At 36.0% G+C, this 23,469-nt stretch overlaps 1 protein-coding gene across 4 annotated transcripts in view; it reads right to left on the minus strand.

The window, feature by feature from the left end:
- LOC146465427 (uncharacterized) overlaps positions 1-23,469 on the minus strand; it is a 44,507-nt gene that overhangs the window by 15,348 nt on the left and 5,690 nt on the right. For 3 of the 4 annotated variants that reach the window (XM_085128753.1, XM_085128751.1, XM_085128750.1), the window contains exons 2-8: positions 20,422-20,787; positions 19,498-19,521; positions 18,788-18,829; positions 17,753-17,776; positions 17,634-17,657; positions 17,254-17,295; positions 16,313-16,547 (exon numbers count right to left, since the gene is read on the minus strand). In XM_085128753.1, coding sequence (XP_084984879.1) covers positions 16,313-16,547; positions 17,254-17,295; positions 17,634-17,657; positions 17,753-17,776; positions 18,788-18,829; positions 19,498-19,521; positions 20,422-20,787 — 757 coding nt within the window. The remainder of the gene's footprint in view (positions 1-16,312; positions 16,548-17,253; positions 17,296-17,633; positions 17,658-17,752; positions 17,777-18,787; positions 18,830-19,497; positions 19,522-20,421; positions 20,788-23,469) is intronic. The other variant, XM_085128752.1, reaches the window with a different exon arrangement.

Below are 23,469 nucleotides of genomic sequence, written 5' to 3' on the forward strand. Positions count from 1 at the left end.
TAAAGCTTCTTTTTTCTTTCTTCTTTCTTTGGAATGGATTGCTTCATGACATTTTGCTTGATCTTGCATTTTTACAGATTCGATTTCTCGGATATTTCTCTCCAAGATTGGCAAAGCTCTGATAAACGTCTTGAAGCATCTGACTGTTGTCCATACTTTTTTAGCTTGGCAAGAATCACTTACGTGTATGATTTATATCAATCACGTGTATGATTTATTATTGGCTGAAAAAAGTCATGTGACAGTTAGGTCATTTTCGAAAATAGCACCAAAGTCCAATGTCCATGGCAACTACCTTGACTTTGAAAAACAGGAAGTACAGGAAGTTCTAAACGGGAAAGCCTCTGTTGCATACTAATTTCCGAGAAAGTGAAATTATTTCACAGAATTGTTTTATCTCTTGAAATAAACAACGAAAAACCACCCGATCTCTTCTCAAATTCAACTCTTAACTCGCTACGTCGAGAAGGGATCCGAGTTTTTTTTGATATATTTTTTTTAATCTCCTCTTTCAAGGCATCAACATCAACTTGCTTCGTCGGTTCGCTTTTGACTGTTGAATCCTTCCTTTGTTTATTTCGAAGACGCTCTTTCATCGAAAAATATTTTTCAATCTCTCGCAAAATCGAGTCAAACTCACTATCAGAAATGAATCCATCCTTCAAAGCTTTTGAAATCAATCGACTCATTGGCAAAAGCGAAGATTCAGCGAGAGAAATAGTCTTTTCATGTTTTCGCACTTTTCTCTCGCAATTTTGACTTCCGGCCATTGAAGCCGATGAAACGAGTGTCGTAATTAATGCAGTCAAACTCAAAGGAACTCCGACAGCAATCCCGATTCCACTCAATGAAGTTCCAACACTGCTTGATGCCAACACGGTTGTCAAAAAAACTGAAACGGATGTTATTTTCGAAGCGACTGATTTTGCTCTCTTGTATTTCTTGCTGACTCGTTTGTAATGAGAAATTTCGTCTTCGAGTTGTTTTTGACAATCACAAATCTTTTTCAATCTGAATTCAGCGCCAACTTCGTTCACAGGATAAAGTTGAAAAGCACTTGGAATAATATTTTGTTCACTCATTTTATTAAAAGATCTCAAATAATTTCAAATTCAAATCTGAACGGAAGCCCATTAAAATCGATGACCTCACCAGTTTCTTCCGTCACTGTGATTCGCAAAGAATCGATAATTTTTTTCCCACCTGCTATTTTCCTAAACGGGCTATGTTTTGATGAATATTCAACTCTTTCGAAAGGCCTTCCTTTGATGTCAAAACACGCCAAAACATTTGAAGGTTTTTCATTGAAAAAATTTTCGTTTTTATCAACGAGATCGCAGTTGATGAAGAGGTTGTTGAATGAAGCCAAACGATTGATGATGGTATCTCCACTTTTCAGAGTGTGCCGTCGTTGGGCTTTTGGCGAAACGTCCTGACTGATATCAATCAGACCAAGAAGATGAGTCAGGTCACGATCAAAAATAACTTTTCTTCCAAGAGGATTTTCAATCACAATTGGACCTTTTTGGTCATCAAGTTTTACTTTGATGTTTTCTTTTTCAAGTATTTTCTTTATATCTTTACCGATTGTGTAAAGAGTGTAATTTCCAGGATAAATTCTATTGACAGCACTAACGTTTTTGTCATCAAATATGCTGATTTCTCCTCTTTCTTTCAAATTAAACCAAGAATTATAAAAAGAGCAACTGATCAACCTGATGAACTCAAATTTTTCAATTGGTTCATCAAAGTAAACCGTGTGATCATTTGAATTTGTCAAAACATTCAAAACAACCATTTTCTTTCCAAAAGATAAAAAATGGAAAACTGGTTAAAATGGATAGATTCCCACCCAAAAGAAGCAAAACGACTTTCCGAACAAGCAGAAGAAAAAGCGTGGCGAAACTTCAAAGCCAAATTTCCCAACGCTGACCTCAGCAAATTCGTTGCACAAGTGGATATGACCGACAAAACACACGCAACAGCTCAAATAAATTTGGTTATTGTTCCCGGTCAACATTGGCAAATTGTTTCACCCAACCCCAAAGATTGGTCTGTTGAAATGAAGAAAGCTCTTGGATTTGGAGGCTTTCCAATCGAGCTAATCCTCAATTCAAATCCTTCAAATCCAGTTCCAGCTGTTCCATTTTCAGACAAAATCCCCGAATCTTTTGGGGAAATCCTTAACCAACCAATCAAAATTTTTGTCAAACCCAACGAAAGCTTCACAACAAAATTCCGAGAAATTTTTACGAAAACAAAGATCACCCACAAAACAGCAAAAGAATCAAGAAAATGGCTGAATCAACCAAACATGGACCATTGGCCGCAACAACTCAACTTTGCCTTTTGGTGCGCAACAACAGCATCAGGCATTTCCAGAAATCTCGTCAATTCACTCCCACCTCAAATCAAATCCTTTCTTCTTTTCCACATTTATTTCACAACAAGAAGGATTCTCTTCGAAATGGGAGGAATTAAAAGTAAATCTGCTCTCCCAGGTGATCCCACATTCAGTCAAACTGAAAACAAATTCGACATTCCTTCATACAAGAGAATCTGTGCAGAATTTCAAATTTCACCAAACGCAGATTTCAGATTCACTTTCGGTCAAAATTTTGGCTTGGGATATGTGAACATCTTTTATCCAGGAGAAGGAGACTTTACACAAAAGCATTGGACTTATCCTCCAGCAACACTTGAAAACCCATCAAGTCAAAGATTCACCGATGAAGGCGGAACTGACGCAAAAGGAAACAGAATTGATTTCATCAGAAATGATCAAGGAGCTGACAAACAGTTTGAATTTTTTATGTCAAACGGACCTCTCAATGGACTTTCTCAAGCAGGAATGGCAAGACTAAATCAATCAATTGAAGCATTTGTTTATTGCATTCTTGGAGCACAAGTCAACGCCAGATCATCAATTCTGGGTGAATTTGGAAGTTCAAAGGAAGTCCAAAGAGAATTCCTCATCATGATGGAAGAAGCAATTAGACTGCCTGACTTGTCAAAAAGCATCCAAAGATTTCAACTTGCGATTGATGAGGCAAAAGTCAGGCTTGATCTTGCAATCTCACCAGGAACATGGTTGATGCCTTCAAATCTTGTTCTTAACACTCAAAGCACAGTTGGATACAACAACAATCTGAAAAAAGCAACTGGAAACATGAAACTCGGAGTCAACTCTGATGTCAATGTTGACTTAAAAAAAGTTGGAACCAGTAATATGGATGGAGGACAATCAAAAAACAACAGACCCACTTCACATCCTTCAAATCCACAAGAGTAACAAAATGAAAGCCAAAAAACAAAACCACCGTCTTTGGATTCACAACCAGTCACGAAAAAACCTCAGGAAGCGAGTGACAGCCAAGAAAAAGAAGAATCAAATCAAGACTCCGTAGGAGTCGACGCTTCGCGTCACGAAACTTTCAAATCTGGCGTCATCATTGCAGCATCACTCGGAGCATTTGCCATTTATCGGATTTTTCGTTGAGTCCAATCCAATGGATTAAACTCAATTTTTAACTCGCTATCGCGCGCTCGCTCCGCTCGCTTTCTTTTGAATCTTTTCAACCATGAAAACTGCAACAGCAAGAATCAACAGCCAAGCGTTTTTTCCAAGGAATCCAACAACTTGTCCTGCAGTTTTGAAGATGAAACTGACGATTGAACCAATCAATCCAGGAAGAAGTTGACCAAGCTTTTTTCCAAGATCTTTCAAAGCATTTCCAACTCCTTTGGCAACAGATTTGAGTCCTTTTGAGAGCGCATTCACAATCACACCGATTGTTGTGCCAACAGAAAGGAAAACAGCAAAAACTGTGAATCCATATTTCTTGAAAATGTTTTTGATTTTCTCTCGAAGAGGCCTTTCTCTTTCTATTTCTTCAATTTGTGTTCCCAGCCTGGCAAGCTCCTCTTCATTTTCTGCAACTCTTGCCTCAACTTCTGCTCTCAGTTGGGAAGAAGTGTTTTCATCTTCTAGGATTACTTTGTCATTTTCAATTTGTTTTTTTAGTTCAGCCTCTCTTTCATTCAGTTCATCAATGGTTTTTGTTGTGTTGAGTCTTTCTTCAAGAGTATTTCTTTCTTTTTGTTTTTTTGCAAGATCAGATTTGAGTTTGTCAACCTTTGCTTCTTCTTTTTCTTTCGCTTTCACTTGTTTCTGCAAATCCACATTTTCTTTTTCTGCATTTTCAAAATCTTTTTGCAAATTCTTTTTCATTTGCTTCAGTCTTTGCAATTCTGTTTGATTTTCAAGACTCGAACCATGTTCTTCTTCCGGTGCATCAATTTTTGCTTGCGTTTTTTCGAGTTTGTTTCTATAATCTCTGATTTCTTGAGCATTTTTGTGGAGTTCTTCAGCATTCGTTTCTGCTTGTTTCAATTGTTTTTCTGCTTCTCTCAGTCTCTGCCGGTTTTCTCTTATTTCAGAATTATCTTTAGCGATCAAAGATTCAGCATCAGTTCCCAAAGCAGATAATATTTCTTTTGGCAATTGTCGGTTTAATCTTTCTTTTCCTGTTGTTTGCTCTTTGGTCATTAATGGGTAGAATTTTTTCCCACTTTTTTTCATCCTGACTTCTATCTTATCTTTGAAAAACGAAGCTTCAAGTTTATCATCTTCTGCATTTGGGTATAATATACTGAGATCATCCCATGCATCTTTTGTGAGGGATTGCGAGTTTCCCCAAGTTTTTCGACCTTGAGTTTTACCTTCAATGAAAGATGTTTCTGCAGTTTTTGGTCTTGCTCCTTCTTTTCCATAATCTCTGTTCATTGTTGTCTTTGGAGTACTTTCACTGGGATTGTTTATTTCTTGATCAGAATCTTCATCATCATCATCATCATCATCTTTATCTTCATTTTTATCTTCTTCATCCGGATCAAGATCTTCTAAAGGAATGTATTCTGCCATTTTAAAAATAATATATTAAAATGGAAGTCAGTGAAAAAATCAATCCGAATTTTGAGAAAAAAACATCAAACGCACTCAAGGCAGACAGAACTGTTCACAGAGTCATATTCAACCCAAACAAGGCTTCGCCCGGTGAAACACTCAGGATTCCAGTCCCAAAGCTTCATGAGGGAACAGTCTTGGTTCCAGATTCACTCGCGTTGATTTTTGATTTGCTTGTGAGTGGTCATGCAAATAATTTTCTGGTAAACAATGTTTCAAGAGCATTGGTTTCCAGATTGAAAATCAAGTTTGCTGGAGAAATTCTTGTTGACACAGACGGTTGGGATCTTTTCAAGCTATGGGAAGATCTCTTTTTGACAAAACATGAGAGAGAAAACATGTTGAGTGAGGGAATTCAATCTGAGGCTCTCTCAAAAATCAGATCCAATGCTGGAGACAAACCAACTTCTTCAGTCGTGAAGGAAAACAAGCTCAATGATATCTTCAAAAGCAAATACAGAATCAGACTCGATCATGAAATTTTGAAAGATCATGGAGTTTTTATCCAAGAACCTTGTCTGATGAACTGGTTTTTGAATTGACCCTTGCCCCTGCAAGCGGTGTTGTGAAGGAATCTGACACAACAAAACTTGCATATGAATTGACAAACATTCAGCTAGAATATGAGGTTATTCAAAGCAAAAAGCTTTCAGATGAAGTCAATTCAAATCTTCTCAACGGAGATCGTTTCATGTTTGAGCATGTCACTCATCACAAAACAATCACATTTGCAAAGGGAACAGACTCAATTATCAACGAGTCAATCAATGTTCCGAGAAGATCAATGAAGGGAATCCTCCTCCTTTTCTTCGAACCTTACGCAGCTGGAGCAAGAGACTCGGAAAAAACATTCAATCCTGACACCAAAGAGGTAAAAGTTGACGTCAACGGAGTTCCAAACAAGATTTTCAGTCAAGGCATGAAAACGAGAGACATGTTTGATGAAGTTTTCAGAAGATTTGGAAAGGAAAACTCCTCAATGAACGCAACTGAATTCTTTGCTGGAGACAAGTTTGGATTGTTCATCGATCTCAGGAGCATAAAAGACAATGATCTTCATGGAAGTGGAATGAGATTGGTGAACACAAAAGATGGTGTTTATTTGTCAATCAAAAGAACAGCAAGTGGTTCAGGAAATGTCAAATGCCACATCTTCATCTTGGCAGATGCGCAATTCAACATTTTGAGCTTGAGCTTGAGAGTGTGACATATTAATTTCTTTTTGATCGATCAAAAAGAAATTTCAAACCGGAGGCAATTCAGTTCCAGGAGGAACAATCATCAACTCCTCTCTGACGAATCCTCTTTTTGGTCCATCTTTCAGATAATAAAGAACCGGTTCTTTCTCATTCACAATTGCCCTGTCAATTGAAAAAACTTTCAGAGACCAATTCGGATCAGTTGCTCTTCTTTGACCTCCTTCAAGTTCACCAGGAGCAAAAAGAAACCTCACATTCACTGAAGAATCGAGTCTCTTTTCATTTTTTCCAACAGGTCTTGAATAATTTGGTTTCTTTGAATCAACCACATTCTCTTTGATTGCCTCAATTGGTTTCTTTCCTGTCAATCAAGTTGTTTCATTGTTCAATGCTTTCACAACTTCTGGAAGTCTTTTCACCCATTCCGTGGATCTTTCACCAGATGTAAAGTTCATTTCTTGGGAATATTGAAAACTGAAAAGTCTTTCACCCAAAGTTCGATTGAATCTCTCAACAATTCCTTGATCACGGTGAACATTTGGATTTCCTCTTCTGATTCTTGTTTCATGTTTCGTCATTTCCTTTGTGACATCACCCATGAATTCTCTTCCTGGATCAACTTGAAGAATTTTTGGCCATTTCAAAGGTCCTTTGTAAATTTTCTGAAAAACCTTTGAAACTTCAGATGAATCTTTTGAAGTGAGAGGTTCAGCGGCTTTGAATCTGCTTGCAACATCAACAACTGCGAGAGCATATTTGAAAATCTTTCTCCCTCTTGGGAGTTTGTCATGAGGAAGAAAGAGAAGATCAGCTTGATGAACTGCATTGGGAAATTCAACATCAAATGTTGGTCTTTGGATGTTTTTTGGAACAAGCAGATAGATTTGCCAAATTGCTTGTTGCATCAACCAAAGTTTCGCTTCATCTTCAGAAACATTGGCTTCTTGAGAAAGTTTTTTCGCTGCTTGAAAGCCTTTCCAATATCCTTTTGGGGAATAATAAATTTTTGACAATTTTTTGTTTGACATTTTTAAAGGAAATGACTTGCTGCAAATCCAATAGCCAAAGCTGATGTTCCAACAAAGATCAACTCTCCCTGCTTTTGAGATTCGCTTGGTTGGTAAAAGTCTGAAAATTGAGGTTCTTTGAGATGATCAATTTTTTGTTGATGAACCTTGTTATAAAGTTTTAAAGCAAAGTCAGTGTTTGCGAAATTTTGTTTTGCTTCATCTTTTATTCTGTCATTTGTTTGAATCCAATCATTCAGTTTTGCTCGATTTTCTTCGTATTTTTCGAGTTCTTTTTGATATTTTTCAACTGCCAGGTTGTCTCTTTTTTTCCTCAAGTGAGGCAGATTCTGAATCTCCAGAGAGAAATTTTGCGAGATAAGATCCGCCAACAAAGGCGGTTGCATTGATTATTGCTCCTCCAATCATGATTGCGATGCTTGCCATTTTAACTTGGCAATATTTTTTGTTTTTCAAGATAATCTTTTGTTGCTAATGAGGCAGCAATGATGACAGTGAATTTCACATAATTCATGAGATTTGAGGAAGGATCAGAAGTCATTGGTTCTTTGATTACTTTCTTAGCAAGCCATCCAAATCCTGCAGCCAATCCAGTGATTGTTGCAGCATCAGTCATTGTTTTCACGAGTTTATTGTCTGACATTTTATTTCAGAAAACAAATTAATCCATTTGTTTTAATTTTGGAGATTTTTTTCTTTCAATATTTTTCCTCTCATCTTCTACCATATGATCAATCAACTCTTTTTGTGCTTTTTCGCTTCGCTCACGCTCACGCTCACTCCGTTCGCTTCCCACTTTGCTTTTATTTTTGAAAAGATGTTTCAATTCTTCCCTCTTGTAATACAATCCAGCAATCGAAACAATAATGCTGGCAACAGAAAGCACTTGAGTGAGTGAAAATGAGCTTCTTTGTTCGCTTTCATTTTCAGTTGATATAGGGTTTTCTTTTTGTTCTTGAGTGTCGCTTAGAGTGACTTCTTTTGCTTTTTTCTTTGCTTCACGTGCTTTTTTGTTGTGTTCAGCAAGTTTTTTTCCAGCCGCAATTCTTCCTGGATTTTTTGGAACTGTTTGTTTTGTTGTTGTTGTGATTTGTTCAGAATCAGGTTTTTCTTTCTTTTCAGAACTTGTTTGAGGTTCTTTGATTTTTTCAGGTTTTTGAGTTTCCATTTTAAATGATTTTTCAATTTCTTGTCATTTAATTTAAAATGGAAAAATTAAACAAAGAAGAACTTGAAGTGCTTTTGGAATATTTCAAAAATGAATCAGAAGAAAACAGACAAAAACATCGGCAATATCTTGAAAAAGACAATCTTCAAGAAAATCATGAGTCAACATTTCATTTCTTTCGAAACCAAACGGGAGAAACAAAGACAAGATTCATGCAAGTCTTCAATGACAGATTCAAACACGAGATGAGGTTGAAAAAGGATATCTTTAAGAATATTGAAAAACTTGTTAAAAATGAGAAAAAAACTCCTTTCTTTCACAAGTTTCTTGGTTATTCCGTTTCTCTTTTTCTTTTGTTAAAATCAATGCAAATAATAATGAAATAATTTTTTTTTTATTTTTTTTATTTAAAATATGACTCTTGAACCTGAAAAATTCAAATTGATACCATCAAGTTACAAAGGCAACAATTTTGAAAAAATTCAATACGATGGCAAAGATCTTCTCCAAAAACTAAGGGTGATTTTGTCATCACAAAATATGGTCAAAGGCTGCAACTTCGTCTGAAACCTGTCGATTACGAGATTTTTGATCGGATCCATCGTTTGGCTGGCAAAGAAAATGTTACTTGTTTTGGTGGCATCGGCATTTCGATGAACAAAAATACTCCATTTTTTGATGAGTTCAACAAAAGAATGGATCAAAGCAAATGTTTCAATGAAAACAGAGAAATCAAGATGCGTGGTTGTGTTCTGGCGTGTTTTTCATCATTTTCAAAGAACGGTGTGCTTCTCAACCTTTATGCATAGCAAGTCAAAGTAAATGAATTTTTGATTAATGATTTGACGAATGAAGAGATCGAGTCATTTTTTGATCTTGAAGATTAATTTCATTTGGTTTCCAAATGAAATCAGTTTTTTGGAAAAACTCAAATAAAAAACAATTTTTTTTCCAAAAATTCTTTTATCGTTTCAATTCCATCCAAATAATGTTTTTCAATATAATCACCCAATGAATCTTTGATTATTTCAATTTCTTCAATTTCAATAGATTCTTTTGCTGCAATATTTTTGTCGTATTCATCTTCATCAAAATCTTGATAATCATCGTGAACTTCCTCAAATTTCAAAATTATTCTTCAATTTTTTTTTCCTTTAATTCTTTTTCTTGAACTTTTTTTTGAATTGATTTTTCGTTTTCTCTTATCCAATCAAGAATTTCAATTGACTCATTTAAAAATTCTCTGATTTCATCAGGATCTTGATAATTTTTTTCATAATTTGGTTCTAAAATTTCTTCAATTTCATAAAACAAATCATTATATTGTCCATTTGTTGCTGAATTAATAAAACTATAATATTTTTCGGAAATTTCATAAGTGTTATCAAGGATTTTTTCAATTTCAAGACAAAAATTTTCATAAACACTGAATTGATCGAAAATTTCTTGTTTTTTTTGCATTTCTGGTTTCCCAATGACACATGAGTTTTTTATGGAAAAAATTCTCGTTGAAATCATTTTTTGCAAGAACTCTGGCTGATAATGATTGAAGACTTTCCATTTTATTTAAAAATAAAAATAAATTTTTTTTTTAAATTTTTTTTTTTGAATTTTTTTTCAAGTTATTTCTCAGGTTCTTATCAAGTTCTTCTTCAATTTCTTTCACAGGTTCTTTCAAAGGTTCTTATCAAGTTCTTCTTCAATTTCTTTCACAGGTTCTTTCACAGGTTCTTCGCTTCTCTTCACTTCTTCTTCAAGTTTCAAACTGTTTGCTGCCAAAAGACTTGCACTCGCAGCAGCCATGTATTTTCCGTATTTCAAATAAAGACTTCCAGCAATCAAATTGAGTTCTCTGTTCACAATGAAATCATTTTTCAATCCACTCAAAAACTTTTTTTCATCAAGAGGAAGAAAAAAGTAAAGTGCTTTTGCACTGGCTTGCAAAAATGTTTCAACAATTGCACCACAAGTTTTCGAAGACAAAGAAGCTTCGTATCTTTTGAAATATTTTTCCACATCTTTCTTTGAAAGTCTTTTGATTTGATCTTGAGTGAGTTCAACTCCAATCATTTCCTTGCATTGACCACTTGCTGCCAAAATGGCAGGATTTTCTCTGTGATCTGTTTCAATTGGTTGGGGTTCAGTTTCAAGAAGTGACATAACTTCTTTTATTGATTCTTGTTCTTGGATTTCCATTTTAAATCAAATGGAAATTTTTTTCAGTTCAAAGAAATTTCAAAAGGATGTCTGAGGGAAAAATCAAGATGAGAAAATTTGACTTCTTTCAACTCTTTCATGTATTTTTCCTTTTCATCTTTTGTCAAATCTCCTGCGAATTCTTCGAAAACTGTTTTCATGTCTTTTGCTGATGGAGTGAACAAAAGAATCAAAGAAGCAATGTTTTCTCTGAAAGGTTTTGCTATGCTTGACATTTGTTGAGTGAGAACCCAAACGCTGATTCCTGAATGTCTTGCAGAAAAAGCAAGTTTCACAAGTTCATTTGTCCTTTTTTTCACATCTTTTGATGAAGCGCAATCATCGAGAATGATCAATGTGTTTGTTCCTTCGAAGGCAAAGGAGATTAATTGGAGCCATTGATTGATGTGATGATGTTCTGGGATTATAATGAAAAAATCTTTGTCATTCTCAGCAAAATTATCCCAGGTTTTGTTGTTGATGAATGTTGGACAAAGGAGAAAAATAAAATCAAATTTTTGATTGAATGTTTCTTTGAGAAGATTCACAATAAAAGTTGTTTTTCCTGAATTTGTTGGACCAACAATCAAAGCATTGAATCGAATGTTTTCTGGATTCATTTTGTTATTTTATAATGCCCATGTGCAAACGTGTGAATTCCATCCTCTCTGATGATTCTCTTGTCATCATTTGCAGAAAGAGCAATCTTGTTGACTGTTTCTGTGAAAATTTCGTGTTTATGTGATCTGATGATATTCATTGATCTCATTTGTTTTTTTCCTGAAATGAGGCAATCTTTGTAATCTTGATGTGTGATTGTTTTTTTGATGAATGATTTTTTGATTCCTTTGCACTTTTTTTCTTCCTTTCCTTCATGCATTTTCACAGAATAAAGTTTTGCCCTGAGTCCAACAAACTCTTCGATGATTTTTCCCCCAGCTTCGTCTTTCATCATTCCAATGACTTTTTTGTTTAATCCAGTTGGAATGTTTGATGGATGGTTTTTTTCAAAATTTGATGTGTCAAACTTTTCATGAACATCATTTGAAATGTCTTTGAAAAAGTCTTCTGTTTCGATCTCATAGCAAAGAGAATCAGTGTCAGTGAAAAGCAGTTTTGCTTTTTCTTGGTATTTCTGTTTGATGTAATTGAAGTGAAAGTCGAAGATGAGAGTTTTGGAAATGTCAAGAATTGCCATTCCACAATAAATTGGTTTGTCGAAAAGAAGTTTCACTCTTTTCATGTGAATTGCAATCAGATTTTCATCAAAGATTGTGCAACTTTCAAAGTTTGGTTTTGCAGCTAATCGCAATGCTGAAAATCTGTTGTTAACCAATTTGATGTCAACTCTTTTCCTGATGTTTTCCATGGTTTTTCCGAAAACAGAATTGTTCATGAGTTTGAAAAAATCTTTTTCGAAATCATTCTTTCCATTTGCTCTAAGCTTTGTGTTGAGTTCAATATAACTTTTCAACCAAGGTTCTTCTTTGAATTTGATGATTCTGTGAATCTTTTTCAATTTCAAACCCATTTCAAGATATTGTTTGAGATTCCTGTGATGAATCACGTATTTTTCTTTGTTGTTGAGAGTTGGAATGAGTTTTTCAACATTGTTGACAATGATTCTTTCAGGAGCAAGTGGAAGGTCATTGTGCAAATCATGAAGTTTTTGTGGATAATCGAGGTCAACTTCAAGAATGCAAGGAAAATTTTGCCAGTTTTTAAATTCTTTTTCATCAACCCATGAAAATTCACCGACAGGAAGAGGTTCACACATTGCCCAGCCATAAAGGTTGTTTGCATCAAGATAAGGGATGAATGTTGAAGGTTTTTCTGGGTTGAAATCTTTCATGTATTTGTTGTTTGCTTTTCCGAGTCTGTTTGAAATCATTGAAACACCACCTCTGGTACCTTTTTCAATCATTTGGAGCATGTCAATGTCTGTGAGAAGTTCAAGTTTTACTTTTGTTAACTTGAGAGCTGCATCCCATGCAAGACCTGGTGATGTGAAATACCATGCTGGATCAAGTTCATAGTTTTCAAGGCAAACGTTTCTGAATTCCTCAAAAACATCAGCAAGGAGAAGAACATCTGTTTTGAGATAGAGATCGTGATAATCTCCCATGTTTTTGCAGTTGAAAGTTTTCCAAACGTTTTGTGCATGTTGATAATCTTCATCTGTGATGTGTTCATCGTTGAGTTTTGAATAAAATTTTTCTTTTGGGGGAAGATTTGTTTCTTGAAATTTTTTGATGTTGTCTATAAAGTCATATGGATAAACTCCTTTTTTTGAAAGAAGATTCAGTTTTTCACTGAGTTCTTCTTTTCGACGCGAAGCGTCGGATTCCCTTCGGGAATCATCTTCTTCAGAAAGTTTTTCTTCTTTCAAAGTTTTTCCTCTTTCTTTCAATTTTTCTCTCAAAAGACTTTTTTTTGTTTCAATCTTTTTGTCTCTTTCCAGATTCTTGACCAATGCATCAAGAGAAGAAGCCATAAATTTGAAAGAATCAATGAATCTGATGTCATGTCGGATCAAATGTTCTTTTCCTTCTTTGTCAATCCAGCTTCCCACAATAATTTTTTTGTGAATGAAATGTATTTTTCCTCGTTGTTTGGAATGCACCTGATGTCACCTTCAGTTTTTCCAAGATTTTTTATGAAAAGATGAGCATCATAGTTTTGAAGATTGTGAAAAATTACTGGAGTAAACCATGGCTTTCTGAATTGGAGATTGCATGAATTGTGAGCTGCTCCACGGAATTTTCCCAGTGAAGTGACAGTGATCTCTGACTTTTTTATCATCTTCTTCGAATTCTTCTTGGCAGATCCAACATTTTGTTGATTTATTGAAATCTTCCCAATCATTTTGTGTCATTACCAAGGGTTTTGGTGGAATATTTTGAATCCTTGTGATATCATCTTCAATCATTTCAACAAATATTTGAGAGATATCTTCTTCCTCATTTTTCATTCGATATTCCACAGTTTTTGAAAGCTTTTCGTTAAAAGAGCATTTGATTTGATAACAAAACCCACAAGGTGTGTGCTTTTGAAACTGGTTGGTGAAACATTTTTCTGGATTCGGTTGACATCCACTGATTTGTTCAACAAGAGACTCAAAATCAGCATAAATGACAAATGGCATTTTTTGTGAGCGAATGTGATTTTTGAATTCGATGAAAGTTTCTTCATTTGGCATTACAATGAATTCATTGTTTTGACAAATTTCTTTGTGTTTTTCGAGTTTTTCATTTGTTTGAAAAGCATTCAAGCATCTTAAGCAAATATGAATTGATCCATTGTGTTTTGTGATTTGACTTGACAACAGCTTGCTCATGTCTTTGATGAGACAATAGTGCTTTTTTTCTTCATCAGCAATCAAAAGAAGATTGATTTGGTGTTGCCTTTCTGGAGCTTTGAATATTTTAAGAGGATAAACAACTTCTTGAAATCCAAAGACATTGATTGAAATGTTTTGATTTGATTTTTCAAAATGTGTTATTTGTTTCACATCAATTGGGAATTTCAGGCCATTCCAATTGAGTCTTTTTGAATTTTCCCTGAGATTTTTGTCAATTCTTTCAGGATGTTTATCTGCAGGAAAAAGTGCCCTGGTGACGCACCATTTGAAACATTCATTATCATTATTTTTCATGTTGATAATTGCTTTTTTGTTTGCTAGAATTTTTGGCAATGGGATATATGATCTCCCTCTTAGGGGAATGTATTGTGTCATTTGAACGTCAAGTGACAGAACTCTTTCAAGAACCCAATTTGATCCTTTATTATTAAAATTTTGAAGTCTTTCTTCGATTGTTTCAATCATAGAGTCAATGATTTCTGATTCATTTATCCCTTCCAAATTTTCAATTGTTTGAGAATGAAAATATGGATAAGCAGTTATAACATTTCCGTTGGTCAAATCAGTTCTTGTCATATAGCAATTGAGAATGAGTCTCACCCTTGTTTGCTGATTTTCTCTCATTATTCGCAAAACATCTGGTTTGACAAATTGCAAAAATTCTCTTTCATCAAAATTTCCTTCTGTTTCAATTCTAAATTGCCTTGCAAAACCACTCAATGCTGTTGCTGTTTCTGTGATTTTTGCTCTTATTCTATTTATTTCTTTCAATTTTTAGATTTTTTCCTCTTTTTCGATTTCTTCGGGTGTTGATATTTTGATGTTTGGAGGTGGTGGTTGCGTTGGCCTTCTCAATCCAAGCATTTCCTCGAGTTCTCTGATTTCTCTTTTTGTTTCTTCATTTGCCTCTTTTCTTCTTTGTCTTTCTTCTGGATTTTTTCTCACTGCTCTTGTTGGTTGGATAATTTGTGAATTTATTTCTGGAACTGGTTCATCGAAAATAGGTGTGAGATTTCGGACTCTTTCGCGTTCTCGTTCATGAGCTTGATTGATAACATTAATTAATTCTGCTTTTCTCAATCTACTGTAACTTCTGAGTGCAAGACTTTTTGCTTCAGCTTTTAATTCTGGAACTTTCAGTCTGTCCATTTTATATATTTTTTTTTTAATTTTTTTTTTTTAATTTTTTTTGAATTTTTATTTTTTTAAATTTTTTTTTAAAATATATAAAATGGAAAAAGAACAAATTGAATTAAAAATTTTTGTTAGTGGAAAAGATCTTATTGACATTTCTTTCAATGGTTCATCATTGGATTATTTGAACCAAATAATTTCAAAAAGTGATGAAATCACAGTTTATCCAACTCATGCAAGTCTTTTAAAAATGGCAAATAAAAAAAAAAATTCAGAACAAAATGGCATACACAAACGATGAACTCAAAATAGCTTTTGGTTTTCCTTCAAAACAAAAAAAATTGAGAAAATTTGTTTTTGAGTCACCAAATAAAAAGACTTGAATTCGACACAAGAAAACAAGCGTTGGAAAAACTGAAAATATCAGCAAGCCGAATTGCTGATGCTGTGAAAAATGGAAAAATTGAGATTGAGGATGTTAAATATGATTTCAAAAGAGAGTGATTTTCGGAGAAATTCTGTGAAAATCAAAATTTCAGTTAATTTTTTATCCCATAATTTTCCATGAATTTTTCCAAATATTCTTTAACTTTTTCAGGATTGTTATATTGTATTTCATCGAGTTCTTTCTCTTGTTGAACTGTCAGAATATCTTCGTAGTTTTTTCTTATCATTTCAATAACTTCTTGGTTTTCTCTGCAAATTTGAACCAATTCAAGCCATCTCTTTTTTCCCATTGGTTTTTCAGATTTTCTTGATTTTCTTTGCCTTTCTGAATTTTGCATTTTATTTGAAATTTTTTTTGGAATTTTTTTTTTTGAATTTTGCATTTACCAGAATTTTTTACGCAAAATCAAGGGAGACTTGATTTGGACCACTTTTTTTGAAAAAAGTGGTCGGATTTTTTATTTTATTTTTATTTTTTTGGATTTTTTATGCTGATTTTTTTAGTGTAAGAAAGTATTTTGATTTTGGGTGGGATTGTGATTTTTTTTATGCTTAACTGAGGGTAGTTTGAGAATGTCCCAAGTTTCTCTTTATCTATCTACTAGTGAGGCAGACAGGAAGAAACGAAGGAAGGAAAGAAGGTGGGGGAAAGAGAGAGAGGAAGGAAGGAAATGGGGGGAGGAGGGGATGAAGGCAGACAGGCAAGTAGAAAGGGAAGGACGGAGGCACGAAGGAAAAAGAAAAATGATAATTAATTTTGATTGTATATTTGTAAAAGAGTTTCGTGAATGCTAGTCTAATAACATGACCTACCTTGCCTGGCAGCGGTATTCTCCCCCGTCGTTCGCCTTCACATCTCTCATGGTCAAAAGTGAATGGTGTCCACTAGTCTCGACTTTTGTGTGGCGGCTTTGACTAATCACTTTACCTTCTTTAAACCACGTGATATTCCGATGAACAGGCCAGCCAATCACAGAACAGGTTATTTCAGTTCTGCTTCCTACGTTCACTATTAGCTTGGACGCATTTATTTTCAAGCTTTGTGTACCTGGAGAGAAAATACCTTGCAATAAGCACTGCGAGCTTTACTGCTTCCCTTTGCAGGAGAAATGCAGTTAACACTAGGGGACTGAAAAACGAAAAAATTCGTACAAGGACTCATCTACAATTAATTTAACCGATTTACAAGAGGACAAATAAACCAACACTAAATTGCTAAATTTAATTCTACCCTTTATTGATAAAAATACAGTGGAACCTCCCCTTACGGACACCTCTTTAATACGGACACCTCTCTATTACGGACAGTTTACTTGGTCCCTGAGAGACCGAAATCCATATAAAGCCTACCTCTCTAAAATCATGGGACACCTCTATAATATGGACACTTATCCCTGTCCCCTAGGTGTCCGTAATAAAGAGGTTCGACTGCAGTAGCAATTTCGTAAGTGAATTTGCTAGCATTGCCGCAAAAACAGTTTGGAAATTATGCGCGTGACATACAGAGTTCAATGCACCTCCATTTACCGCCCATATACATCCTTTCTGATTATGTAAGATTTGTTTTAGTATGCCGGTAAGGCAAATTAAATATGATATTTAGTAACGGCCTAAGCCGATAGGTATTGCTAGAATATTGTGCTCTTAGCTCGGCCTACTCAAGACCTCGGGTACGGCAGACTTATCATATTCATATCTTCGAGCCAGTTATTGAAATAATGATTACAAGTCTGTTTCTAAAAAAACGACCTCACCTCGGACGTCTGGTAGGGTTGTTTCAGGTTCCATTGTTGGTACTAAAATAAAAAAAAAATGCAAAAAGTGATTTGGGCCTAGCTGGCAGTTTATCACTCTCTTAACGATATGATATTTCGTCTCTTCAAAAACTAAAAATGTACTTCTACCAACAGAAGCTACTTTTTCTCTTTTGAGTACCTGTTATTGCCTGCATAAAAAGCACTAAGGGCGGGCATACCTTTTTGGAAAAACATGGTCTAACATGCTATCTACCATTTTCCTACAATTTTAAAATAATTATTTTAATTTGTGAGTGAGTCAGCAAACTGCAGCAGTCTATCTGCCAATGAGTTCAAAAAGACGAAAACACCCTATAGGAATACTTATCTATTCTCACCTAAAGTTGTTGTCCGGGTTGATGCTGAAAAAAAAGTACAATATTGGATGTAAATATTTTAAAAATATAGTGTATTAAAGTACTTATTACTGAGTTATCAAATACTTATTTACTCTCACCTAAAGTTGTTTTCCGGGTTGCCACTGAAAAAAAAGTACAACATTACATGTAAAGATTTTAAAAAACATAGTGTATTGAAGTACTTATTAATAGTTAGGAAATACTTATTTATTCTCATCTAAAGTTGTTGTCTGGTTTGGTACTGAAAAAAAGTCAGTATTGCATGTAAAGATTTTAATATATAGTTATGAAGTAATTATGAAGTAATCAGTAATAATTATAATAAGCAATCGGGAAAGGTCGACTTCTTTGGTTTTAGTTAAAGTTGGAAATTAACGTATCTCTGCTATGTGTTGCATATCATGACGCAAACATGGAGAGGCTTTTGGAGTTGGGCAAATCGATCTTCAAGGAACAGCCTAAACTTTTTCTCTCCAAATTTGAAAATATTTTCACTTTTTTACGAGGGGTTGGTGAGGTATACTTATATCCTTACTATTCAGCTTAATCTGGATAGGACTTCACTTGAAATTAACGACAGTGTTTTTTGTTTTGAAGGCGATGTGGAACCTTGACGTTCTTTATCTTGTTGTAGGTATTAAAAATTAACAAGTTAGAAAGTAAGAATGCCTTAGTTCAATCAACTTGAATTCATCAGTAGGTCTGCGAAGACTTTCGATGTCTCAAAAGCACAAGTTAGGTAATATTTTTAACATAATACCAGAGTCACTGACGCCACCGTAACGTGCACAGTGGGCGCTGCTATGACAACAAATCGTACACCAAGAACGTGCTGCAGTTTGCGTTGCGATAAAAAAGGTTTAAAATTATGCTCGTGCCACAAAGAGTTCCATGCAACTCCATTTAATGCCCATGTACATCCTTTCTAATTATGCAAGATTTCCTTTTGAGTTAGAATTAACACGCCATACTAGTACCATCCTAAGCCGATCCGTATAGCTAGAATACCTTGTCCCTGGTAATGACCTTCCGACTACGCAAGGTCTCGGGCACGGCATGCTAATCCTGTGCATTCCTTCGGGCCGGTTATTGACATAATGGTTACAAATCTGTTTAAAAAAAAAACAGTTTACCTCGTGCGTCTGGTGGGGTTGTTTCAGGGTTCGTTGTTGACACTAAAACAAAAATCAAATTCACAAAAATGCTTTAGGCCTAGCTGGCAGTTTATCGCTCGCTTAACGACATATTTGCTTCCTTCAAAACGTATTACTAAGGATTAAGTAGACAAAAACACCAAAGAAAACGCTAGTTTTTCTCCGGGTTGTTTCCACATCATTCATGCCAATTTTTAAGGCGCACGCGATTTAAAACTTTAGAGAAGATATTCACAGAAACGAACAATTGGTTGCCTGATGTACACTAAACTTGAATAAGCTAATACTTCTCGAAGATTGAATGCCAAAAACACAACTGTGTGGTTATAAATGTTCAAGACAATGCTTTTTTTCTACACATGACCTCAGGTTAAGTTTGTGCAAGAAATGGAACGTTTGACTTGGCCATCCCAAGGATTAACTGCACACAAACCATTCCAAAGACGTTTTTTGAACTTTAGAAAAAGGGCTTTGAGATTGATGTACCAATGCTATACTGAACATTGGACTTCCTTGGCAATCATGTCCGTGAAACTACACAGGATATCTATGAGTATAAACGAGGGTGAAGAGAAGTACCATCATACTCAATAACAGTAAGGCTGAATCGCTGAAGAAAATAACACGAGAGTTTAGGATTACACAAGTCTTGCTGAAGTCGCTAAAGGAATAGTGTTATTTATTCTCACCTACAGTTGTATTCCGGGTTGATACTGAAAAAAAGTACAATATTGCATGTAAAGATTTTAAAAATATATTAGTTATGAAGTTATCAGTGATAATTAAACAATCGGGAAAAGGCAGTATCTCTGCTTTGTATATTGCAAACGTGGAGAGGCTTTTGCAGTAGGGTAATTAAATCGACTTTCAATCAACTTTGTTAAAACAGTACTGCAAGTAAATAATTAGTCTCGTTAGTATCATAAGAAATATCACTATAATTGTAAATAATATTACGATGATACTTAATGTGTAGTATTGTTAGTTAGTTAGTTAGTTAGTTAGTTAGTTAGTTAGTTAGTTAGTTAGTTAGTTAGTCAGCTAGTTAGTTAGTCAGCTAGTTAGTTAGTTAGTTAGTTAGTTAGTTAGTTAGTTAGTTAGTTAGTTGGTTAGTAAGTAATGTTAGTATTGTAACCTATGTTAGTATCATAAGTAAAGGTAGTATTGTAACTAATGTTACGATCTTGTAAGTAGTGTTACATTATTGCAAGAAATATAGTTTTTCTAAGTAATATTAATATTGTTAGCAGTGTTAGTGTTGAAAATAACGTGTGGTACTTAAGTCAAAAAGTACGTTAAAACAAATCGATTTTCAAGGAAGCGACTCAACTTGTTCTGTCCAGACTTGGACATATTTTCACTTTTCTACGAGGGGGTAGCGAGGTATACTTATATGCTTACTCTTCAGCTTAATCTGGGCAGGACGTCACAAGAACTTACAGAAAGTGATTTTTCAGTGTTTTGAAGGTGATATCGGACATTGACGTTCTTTAAAAGTTAAAAGGTTAGAAGTTGTAATGGCTTAGTTCAATCAAATTGAATTGATCAGTAAGTCTAAGAGGACTCTCGGGGTCTCCAAAGCACAAGTTATCTATCTTTATTTAACATCATACCAAACTCATTGTCGCCACAGTAACGTACGCAATGGACGCCGGGTGACGTTAACTCGTACACGAAGAACGTACTGCAGTTTTGAACCCGAATCAAATGGGGCCAATGACAGCAGTCACGGTTCCAATGAAAGCACACTGTCCGCTGCACAACTCCTTCAGCCACTGTCGGATGTCCATCCTGGAGCCATCCAGGCGCACGCGTACCACAGTGATTCTTTGCAACACACTGAGTAGGCATCTGCGTCCCTGCTGCACCTTTGAATCTGTACCAGGCCGTTCGTATAGACCTGTCACATTTAACTACTGCAGCAAGAGGAAAGCCCTGCCCACGATCAAAGTCACTCAGAACTCTGTAGTTTGAACATCCTATGGAAATATACAATTTTTTTTTTAATCTGTCTCCTAGTGGATATCCATGGCTATGAAATATATAACGATTACCTTTTTTACAAGGAAGGATTGATTTAATTTTCAGCAACCTTTTGAGGTGAGAGTCAGTATCGACGACATTGTTAACAGCACTGATATCTTTAATTTAAAGGATTCCACCGAATATAATTTTTATATCACATTCAACGTGTGTTTATAATTAGATCATGCGACGCTGAAGCGTTATTTCTCTTCTCTTATGATGTTCACAACTACGCGAGAGCTTGTCACTTGTTTAGACTCAAAAATGTCCTTGGGCGAAGAAAAACAAAACTTACTGACTGAACCTCGCGAAACAACAACGTTGTGTTTAGACTCGCACACGATCGAGTCGTTCACCGTAAAACCAATGCAAGGCGACATTTCTGCCGGCTACATCAAGCACATAATATTTTTCAATGATGACTATTAATTGAAAAAATAAGGTACACCCGGCAATTATCCAAAGGACAGTTTAAACTTTCGATGGACTCGCCTCCCATCTTAGGTTGGATGGCGAGAAGACGGCGTGGCGAAGTGGCTAAGGCGCCGAACTTGTAAACTGGAGGTCCCGGATTAGATTACAAGGTTGACCCAAATTGAAAATTCTTACGTTTTACTATGTAAACAGCAACGCTCCTAAAAAAAAAAATTAAGATTATTTTATTCCATTTTGTTGTTGTACTGAGTGACCTGGTGTTTATATTGAATAATACCTATTATCATTATCACTGTTCGGCTGTTGTTGGTGTTGTTGTCGTCGTTCTTCTTAAATTGTCATTGTCGTTGTCATTGTCACTGCAATGTCATTGCCAATGTCCTTGTTCGATTGACGCGGAGAGCTAAAGGAGAAGGCAGAAGCAGAGTCCACGAAACAGAGCACAACATCTGCTCTCTCGGTGGAAGACGCAACACAGTTACGCGACAAGTTCAAATCCCAAAACCCACTTAGGCCGACATCCGCACAAGTTTGAGAAACTTCTGCGCGAAAAATAGTCCTCTGTTTAATCAGTTAGAACATCTCATCTTGACAAAACCAACTGGTCGTTAATTAATCTTCCAGGTCCCTTAGCGATGCCGAGTTATCCCCCCTGAAGAAAGAATTGAACTTTGCTATGACTCCACGACCATTCCCGCCCAATTACTGAGATAACCGCCAGAATTGAGTCAGTAGTAAGACCCCTCGACGCTGAATAAGCAGACACAGTGACAACAGCTGTCAACAACCGTCTTCAACAGCGTGAGCCACCCAAGCCTAGTATCACGAAGGACATGCGAGATGTCCACAGAGCCTGAGCACTGACGCATACCCGTTCCAAGATGTCAGTGCTAACTGAGGTACACGGGCGGTATATCAGCTCCTAAAGAAATATCCCAAAGACCGCCTGACTCGGAAGCTAACGGAAAAGCTGCTCACTTTAAAGCGGAACGACCACTTGTGAGAGGCTAATAAGACCACCATGAATCTATGGTTTACTTAAGATGCACAAGGCCATCGTATCCTTTAGGCCTATTGTGCCGTGCTTCAACACCTTAGCTTATTATTTGTCAGTTTTCCTGGCTAGCAATTTATCTTCCTGGACTTCACGTTGACATAGTCAGCTCACTTTCTATCCATCATCAGTAATGAGAGAACTCAGGACCATGAGTTCATGGTGTCGTTCGACGTAGAGCCGCTGTTTACCAACGTCCTCCCAAGGTGCTGTGCAAGCAGTGTTACAGAAGCTGGAGGTAGACCCCACCACGCTAACACCTCTCAAATCATCGACCTCCTCGGCTGGATTTCGTGGGTCGATCTATGAACAAAAGGAATGCACAGCTTTCCAGTTTCCAGTTTCCGCTGTCATTGCTAACGTCTACGTGAAACAGGCGTAGTAGCAACTAAAACATTCAACCCCTAGATCTGGAAGCGCTACGTAGGCGACACTCTCACCATTCTTGACCAAGGCAGTGTTAACAACTTTCTGTAACATCTTAACAGCCGTCAATCCACCATGAAAACCAAGACAGACAGCAAGGTCTTTTTTAGTCTTTTTTTGTTAATTATATTATTTGAAAGAACCAGACGGCCGCCTCACCACCGGTGTCTACAGAAAATCAACACACACTGATCGATACTCAGCTAAAACGTGGTATTGTCAAGTACTTGTATGACCAGGTGAAACTTCTTGTCACCCGACCATTAGCAATCTCTATCGACTAGAAACATTGGTCATCTGTACTTGTTTCTAACGTTTATCCTTCTTTTTTTTTTCGAAGGTTGATTAAGACCCACAAACCACTGAACATCGATAAAAGAACCCGAAGCAGAATATACTGAATTCTACTGTCATAGAAGGACTTTTTGGGGCCACGTCGCCGTTGCCTACAGCAATAAGGCATACGCACAGTCTTCAAATCAGACACCACACTTAGGTCATACTTGGGGTGGCCTGTATGGTATACAACAACCCCTGCGTATGCTGCAAAGTATTCGTCGGTGTTAGAGGGAGACCTCTGCAGGAAAGGATCAAAGAGGAAGAGGGTGGCATGCAATTCGATCGCACCCAGATGTTTGTCGTTTCTTAGCACGCCAACAAGACAGGCCACCATCCGCTTTAGAATGAGGTAAAGTTTATTGATCCGAGACTGACATTGGTA

Source organism: Pavona decussata, unplaced genomic scaffold, assembly GCF_977016875.1.
Source record: "Pavona decussata unplaced genomic scaffold, jaPavDecu1.1 SCAFFOLD_156, whole genome shotgun sequence".
NCBI lineage: Eukaryota > Metazoa > Cnidaria > Anthozoa > Scleractinia > Agariciidae > Pavona > Pavona decussata.